At 39.6% G+C, this 8590-nt stretch overlaps 1 protein-coding gene across 2 annotated transcripts in view; it reads right to left on the bottom strand.

Moving 5' to 3' along the window:
* Positions 1-6240: 6240 nt before the first annotated feature.
* LOC131856103 (uncharacterized) overlaps positions 6241-8590 on the bottom strand; it is a 59671-nt gene continuing 57321 nt past the window's right edge. The window contains exon 3 of one of the 2 annotated variants that reach the window (XM_059207407.1): positions 6241-6654. In XM_059207407.1, the coding sequence (XP_059063390.1) occupies positions 6583-6654 (72 nt within the window). In that variant the 3' untranslated portion in view covers positions 6241-6582. The remainder of the gene's footprint in view (positions 6655-8590) is intronic. The other variant, XM_059207406.1, reaches the window with a different exon arrangement.

Here is an 8590-nt window from a genome sequence, read left to right as displayed (position 1 = left end):
TGCTACGGAAGACCTACGAGTATACCTTGGCACCTGGTTCTTTGAGATGCTTCGCTCGGCTACTATCCCCTGCTGTTTTGATATTTGTTCTTCTAAATTGGGTTTGTGCGAAGGCTAGATCTCCTTCTTGTGCATGCATCGGCCCTACTATAATATTATCTTCGGATTGGAGCCTTGAATAGAGTTGTGCATGCAGAGGTAGATTAGAACTATATGGCGCAACCGGGCATGTTACGTATAGAATCGAGCAATAATAGAATAATAGGGTGAACAGTAGGGGTATCGGAACCCCACCCACTAGCCTGCCCACCCCCTACCCCTACTATTATAAGGTAAGGCAAACTTTTGCAGCGTCCCTCGGTTGCTAGTATAGTTGTCTAAGGGGCCTACTATTCTAGGGTCCATAAATTGATGCTTAGCATTAACGCGGGGGCGATTGCAATTGATTCAAATCTTTTTCGTCTAGAATAGTAGGGCCTTTCTATTGGCCTATGTTTCAAGAAACGCGAAAGGAAGGTAGGGAGGGGTAGATTCTATACGTAACATGCCCCCTTGAAAATAGTAGGGCCCTAGCGTCTCCTCCTCCCACCCACCCCGGGGCCCACCCAACCTCGGAACTAGAGTTTCCCACCTTGCACTACCCTGGCGAATAGTAGGGGCCTTAAAAACCCTGGGGAAATGTAATTGGCGGAGATTGTTACAAGCCCCCGTCCCCCCAGGGACCCAACCCTCTATATGGATTATAAGATGGCCCCCCATCTAGATCTCTCCGCCCATCTATGTGCCCATACCATATATGGTTCCCTACGCCCTCTAAGAGAATCCTCTATATAGATAGTGTATATAGTCGATCTTCATGCGCAGCCATCTATCTCCCCAGCCGACCGATGAAAGGTTCCCATCCGGTTCAGTGTTGGTCTTCCTTCATGCACAGAGACTATCGACTATATGCATCTCAACCCCATATAATGAGAATCTATACATGGTATGGGTGAATCAGGAACCATTTGGGAGGGGGGGGAGACTCTCTATTGTCAGGGCGACTATCTCTGGTTCTAGTTGGCACTCCCCCAGTGGAGGAGGCCCGGCTATATCTACCCACCCGGCTATATCTAGTTCCAGTTCCAGTTGGCGGGCCCATCTCCCATATCCCATCCATATAGAGGGCCTTTAGGCGCTCGCCCGCCCTATCTATATATCTGGAGGACGAGGTCCTTTAGGGGCTCGATTTAGAAATCAATCGAGGGGAGGGCGAACCTTTCCTATCATTGTTGTGATAGGTCTAGGGACGGAACTCTCTCTATATATATAGCCTATCCTATGCACGGGCTGCTCCCCGGAGGGCTACTTATAGATACGGGAGGGGGGCCGATGGGCCCATAGACTGTGTTTAAGTCATCAGTCTGCTTTATCACGGTTACTATAATGGATGGATGATGTGTGATTGATGGATGATGCATCAGAATCGACGTCGTATTGTGTAATATGACTAAACCTTCCTCTGGCATATACGTAGCAACTTCCCTATATATAGATATGGCATTCATACCCTCCCCCATCTATAATCGATGGTGTGCCCCTATCTATACTCATGCCGAAGTGACACGCGACTATAGTCTAGTCTAGGATGGGATGGACGGGCTTCTATCTCTATCTATTGAGTTGTTACATCTATAATCCATCATGTGATGGATCAGCTTGGAATTCATGTCTTCTCGATAGAATCGATGGGGCTATCTATACTCATGTCGAAGTGATGCGCGCATTATCGAATGGATCATTCCATTCACCAAATATAGATAGGGACGTATGTAATCTAGATATACGATTCCAGTTCGGACTACCGGTACGGTCATTCTCTATATAGGGGGGTGCCCCTATCTATACTCAGTGATGCGCAAGTGATCCCCAAATCTAATTAACATCAACTATATGTTGTATTGCGGCGGCGTATATAATAGCAGATCAGATATCAATCACTCTATTATATACGGAGTGGAGCCATAGAAATAGTAGGGGCCTCTGTTTCGTATGGGGTGGAGTGGACCAATCAATAGGAGTGGAGACGGAGTAGAGATCAACCTCTATTCCTGGTATGAGAATGCGAACCAGAACTGCTGGTATGAAAATGGGAACCATATATGAGATAGTAAGGCGAAACCAGAAATACTGGGATCTCCACACTTCATTACCATCCCATATAGAGTATGGCATGACCTACATTGGCCACTCATGTTATGTACATAGTATAGACTGCATCACTAGCACTAGTATTGCATTAAAGTGGGATGCACTGCACAGTCAGTCGAGTCATATATCTAGAGGGGGTGGTCTCCTCGACCGCCGCTTGGAAAATAAAAGGGCCCTATAACTAGAACTCGTAGTGAACCACTCAATTTATGCTTGCAAAGAGGGCCCCTGGTAGGGAGCAGCGGGGGTGGGTGGGAGGCCCCTACTATTCTAAGGGGCAGCAACAAAACAGCTAAACATCACTTATCGAGCCCCAATGCAAGCCCCCCAACTAGAATTGTTACTCTAGCCCCCTACAATCGAGCTACCTCTGCCATTAATGTACACCCCAGCCGAATTGGGCGAGGAAGGGCTCGAATCTAGAAGGGCCCAGCCGAATTGGGCGGGGGGGAGGGGTTAATTCGAGGAGCCTGTAGCCCTTCAAATAGTAGGGGGGAGATAGATTAATTGTTGGTGGGGGGAATTAATTTTACGTATAGAATCGAGAAAAACTATCGGAACTCTAGTTTCCCACCCACTCGTTGACTTAAGGAATCTCAGCATAGCATCTCTTAAGCACAATTATGCTTTACCCAGCATGGGCTTCCTTCCAAAAGGTCACAGGATTCTAAATGCTTTCCGTGTTGGATGGCCCTATAGATGGTAGGGTTGGCTACAATCAAATCCTAGCTGGGGGAGCTTATCCCAGTTGCTCTGACTGATCAATGGTTTTGTAGATTTCCAGTTTCAATTCCTCTATAGGGATGAGGACCTTTTGTCAAGAAGTAGCAGTAGAAGCCCCTGGCCGTGGATAAGAGTAGTTGTGGATCGGCATAAGACTAGCTAGGCAATAGAGGCTAGTGTCTGATGGGTCTCCAATAATTCGTACTCATTTGCAACCACATAATGAGTAAGCCACAACTATAACTAAACTAGAATTGTTTGGGGTTCGGGTCCTATAAACAATTCTAGTTCTAGTTCTTCACGTTCTGGCCACGGAAACGTATCCATCAAACTGGTTATTTGTATTAGTAAAGTTGTCCGAAAAGAGCTATCTATAATGGTAGCCAACGTCGAACACCCTTACTCACTGGCTAACTTTAACTACTGGCCACCCCCCAGGGGGTGGTGCGAAGAATCCCCGTGGTGGCCCCCCGTACTTATCTAGCTATGTCCAGCCCACCTTTGCAGGTCCATCACATCCTTGTCCTTTTTGGTCCATCACCACGGCTAATGTGAGGCCATCTAAGGATTTTCGTTTTACCTATGAGGCATCGACATCAGAAAGCAAGGTTTTCCACATCGGCACAAAGCAGGCACCTCGGATAGATGCGAGTAGTGATGCTCCAGCGCGTGCGCAGTGAGATGCAACACCCAGGAGAGAAGGAGGAGACCCCGGTGCTAGCTCGAGCAGAGCACCCGTTATAGGACGACAACAGAGACAAAGAGAGGGAGGATCACTTGGAGAAGTGGGAGGTGATCCAGGTGGTGATACCAGAGCGGAGGCTAGGGGTGATTTGGAGATGGGTGAGGGAGCAGGCCCTGATGATGAGAAGGCAACTCGACAGGTTAGGCAACGGATGGACAAGCCAACCGACGGGGGTGATATACCTAGAAGGCAGACGCCACAGGATGTCATTCGTGTGTTGAGAGGGAGACTTAGGGGTGTGGAGACACAGTCGACAGTATCACAAGAACACATAGAAGAGAGAGATCAGCAATAGCATAGCATGAGAGCAGAGCGTGATAGCCTCCAGCGTGAGGTGACGCATCAGACGAGCAAGGCAGCTTACTATGTCACAGCTTATAGTGCAACGGTGCCAGGGGATAGGCAGGTGGTACCCTATTCACACTATATGGCGAGATCTGAGGGAGCTAGGGCGTCGAGGCAAGATGATGTACCAGCACCGCATCCCCCACCTCCTCTTCCAGGCGATGAGGGGATGCAGAGAGTTAGTTTTGATGTCTCTCGAGATTTTGTATCCCATTTTGGAAAGTTAGTTTTGATGTCTCTGGAGATTTTGTATCCCATTTTGGAGAGTTAGTATTGATGTCTCTCAAGATTTTGGAAGCTAAAGAAAAATTAGGTAGTGTTATGAGCTAGTGAAAATGTATGTTTTCAAAATATTTATTTATTTAATTTTGTTTTATTTAAAAAAATTTAATTTAATTCATTTAAGTTATTTGATTTAATTCAAGTTATTTAATTTAATTTAGTTTAAGTTAGTATATTTTATTTAATTTATTAATTCTTAAATTTTAATTAACTTACTTTTTCTCTTAATTCTATATTAAAAATAAAATTATGATATTCCTTTTAATGTATCAAATCATGAAATCAACAAACTCAAAATACCAAAACTCCATCTTGAAGGGGATTCCAAGATAGTTACGGATGCAATTTCTAGTGGATCCTCCCAATGTTGGTAAATAAATAAATTTATTTCTATTATTTGTACAAAAGTGGAGTCTTTTCAAGATTTTAAAATTTCACACATTCAAAGCTATCAAATTTCCACAATCCATTCGAATCTTGTGTGTGCAATTTTTAACCAACTAATCCATAAACTGCATACAAATCTTCACATTTTTGACCAACCTGGGATGTGAGTTGGACCCTCAAAGGATTCGACGGTGGAGCAACTCAAAGGTCGATGTGGCATGGGATGTATAGTTCATTAACTTCACTCCTCAACTTTTGTTCTTCGTGCTGATCTTACTTCCTCATCATTAATTTTGAGCCGCCACCTAGATTTATCATTATGACAATTTTTGTGTGATTGGATGTTTGCAGGGTGGCACATATTACGTCGTGTGAATGGGTTGGCTTAGTCTTCAAATCGAAAAATTCTAGATTTTCGACAAACATTGTTTACCTTTGAGTGAGGCTTTCCCTTGTTTTGGAGAGGGTCAGGTGTGGTGGTGGAATTGTTAATATCAGCATCTCAGGTTGGAGATGGAGGCCAATTTAATTTTTTCTCTATGATGAGGAGGAATTTATGAACATTATCAAGCAACTGTTGGGACGTGAATATTTGGTGTCTGAGTTTTGATACAAAACAAACATGGACATTGTGTCAATGTTGGTGGCTTGGGGTCTTTCTTTTGAGACTAAAGCAAAAGTTGAATGGATGGTTAAAGTGTGTGTCTCGGCTCATTCATTGTGTGGTTTGGTTTCTCTGCTGGGGAGAGCAATTCTAGCGCAAGGTTTAAGACATCTGTTTGGGGAGGGAATAACACCCGGCCAAGTGCATGTGGAATATCAATCGTCCATGCTTTGGTAGGATGCTACAGATTGTGTGGCAAGAATTGATCAGGCTCATGAGGCGTGGGAGGATCTATTGGTATACAATCACTCGGCAAAGATTGAAAGGGACAAGGCTCGTGAGGCAAAGAAGACGTAGAACTGTGGTAAGATGATGGAGACTGGCATTAAAGAGGGTTTGGGGTTTGATCTTAGCCAAAATTTGAAAACCAAGCAAGAAATTTGTTTGGCCTTTAATGGTGGATATTTAGTATCTCTTTTTTTATGACCTGGTTAGATATGTATACAGGTATTTTAAGTTTAATATATTCAATATCGGTCAAAAAAAAAATTATGATATTCCTTTTAATGTATCAATAAACTTTTAAAGGATCAATATTTTTGTTATTTAATTTAATTCATTTAAATTATTTAATTTTATTTAAATTTTTATTAAGTAAGCTATTTTATTTATTTTTTAATTCCAAATTTTCAATTAACTTATTTTTTCTCTTAATTCTATATTAAAAATAAAATTATGATATTTAAATCATATAAACCATGAAATCAACAAACTTATCAACTTGAATTTAAATGTCCAATATTTTAGCTATTAATATTATTTAATTTTACTTATTTAAATTAATTCATTTTTTATTTAATTAAAACAATTTTTATTTTTATTTTTATTTTTTGATAAAAGTGGTAGAAACCACTAAATATTATTAATTATAAAAAATTTATAGTCCTGGTTCAAAGAGCACCAATAGAAAAGAACCAAGCAAAGTAAACCTCTGGTCTAGCTCATAAAATCCTAAAAAACTATACAATCTCCAAAGATATTAGCATGAAAGTACAAGGAGAGTATATGATTCAACCCCAAGCCCCACCAACTAGACAAAAAATTCACCCAATCCCAAACCTAGATATAATAAACAAAACCCAACCAATACAAAATGATCTGGGGCCATATACAACAAGCTTCTGCAAAATGGAGTTAGAAAATCCAAGCAATAAAGCCTTCAAGGATGAAGAAACCAATCACTGGGTCCTACATCTGGAGGAGATGAAGCCACATAATTGATTGCATCTTGATCGTCAGGAGCAATTCACTTGCAAAGGCACCGCCATGCTTGGGATGGACACAACTGCAACCATAGACTCAAGAAGATAGTGCAATCCTGAAAAAATGTTCAGAGCAATAGACAGAATAACAGGCGACACATGATCGAATTTAAATTACTTATTTAATTTATTTTTTTTATTTTTTTTATTTTTTAATTCTTAAATTTTTAATTAGCTCATTTTTTCTCTTAAAAATAAAACTATGATATTCATTTTAAACTATGAAATCAACAAACTTGGGGTCTTTATATTTCAACTTGAGTTTAGAGGACAGTAATTTAAATTATTTAATTTCATTTCATTTTACTTTAGTTATTTAATTTAATTTAATTTACTCACAAGCACATCAAATCAATGTCTTCATTTTTATTAACACATTTTAACATCCGTAGTGAGTGTAATACGCCTCTCAACTATTTATGCATATTTTTTAAATAGAAATGAGGTGTTTGTATTCATGCACACCCACACATGCGCATGCACACACACTCCCACATGCCCACACATGCACATACACATCCTCGCACGCACCACACACACACACACCCCAAGAACAATCACCCACGAAATAAGCATTAGCTCAAACATACCAAAATACACACACAAAAATTGAATGTTTAAGTCCATTCAAGACACAAAATGAATGTCAAATTTAGTTCAAACACCAAAACAAAGTGAACATCAAAGTTAGTGTTGTGAACATCAAAGTTAGTTCAAAAACACAATATACCACACATTTAACTTTCATACATACAAATGCAAATGCAAATGCACATACATACAATGAATGCAATAATGTACATGCGCATATGCATTCATCCACACGTTCACACAATGAATGCCAAAGTTAAAACAAACACCACAAAAATTAAATTTCACACAAAAAGTTAATTTCAATTATATTCACACAAAATTATATAAAATTTTGCACATGGAATTCTCTCAAACACAAAGAAGTTAAAACACACCACACAAAAGTGAAAGTCAAAGTTAAGTAAAAGGCACATCACACAAAATGTATTCCAAAGATAGTTAAAATACAAATACCACACAAAGGTAATGTCAAAATTACCTTTCAACACACACATGGAAACAAAGTACATGGATTTTGTTCAAACATGTCAAAGTACAAATATAAAAAATATGAAAAATAAAGTTCAAAGATAAAACATAAGTGAATTTCAAAGTTAATACACTCTCACATAATGAATGCCAACAAATAATATAAGGCAATGTCAAAGTTCACACACTCAAATATAAGTGAATGGATCTCTCTCTCTCTCTCTCTCTCTCTCTCTCTCTCTCTCTCTCTCTCTCACACACACACACACACACACACACATAACGTATGCCAACAAATAATATAAGGCAATGTCAAATTCACACACTCACACAAAATGAATGCCAACAAATAATATAAGGCAATGTCAAAGTTCACAACTCTCAAATGTAAGTGAATGGATCTCTCTCTCTCTCTCTCTCTCTCTCTCTCTCTCTCTCTCTCACACACACACACACACACACATATAATGAATGCCAAATTTCACCCACACACTTCACACGGTTTTAAAATGTAATAAGAAGATGCAAAAATTCAAAACATGCACACAAATTGAATACCAAAGATCATATAATAATAAATGCAAACAAAGTGAATTTAAAAGAGATAAAATTCAAACAAGCAAATTAAATATCAAAATAGATCCAATATCAGTAAATCAATATTCAAACATGCATTTCACAACTAGTGGATGCCAAAACACACTTAAAAAACAAGTTTGTTCAATTCACTTCAAACAAACAATTAATTTGTGTCAAAACTCAAACACACACTTCATATAAACAAACAATTCATTTGTGTCAAAACTCAAAACCACACTTCATATAAACCAATATTCAAACACATATTTCACAACAAGTGGGTGCCAAAACACACTAAACAGATAAGTTTGTTCAAGTCACTTCAAACAAACAATTCATTTGTGTCAAAAC

The sequence above is a fragment of the Cryptomeria japonica genome, chromosome 6, assembly GCF_030272615.1.
Source record: "Cryptomeria japonica chromosome 6, Sugi_1.0, whole genome shotgun sequence".
Lineage (NCBI taxonomy): Eukaryota > Viridiplantae > Streptophyta > Pinopsida > Cupressales > Cupressaceae > Cryptomeria > Cryptomeria japonica.
The sequence above is the reverse complement of the archived record's forward strand: the minus strand, read 5'-3'. Positions and strand labels throughout refer to the sequence as shown.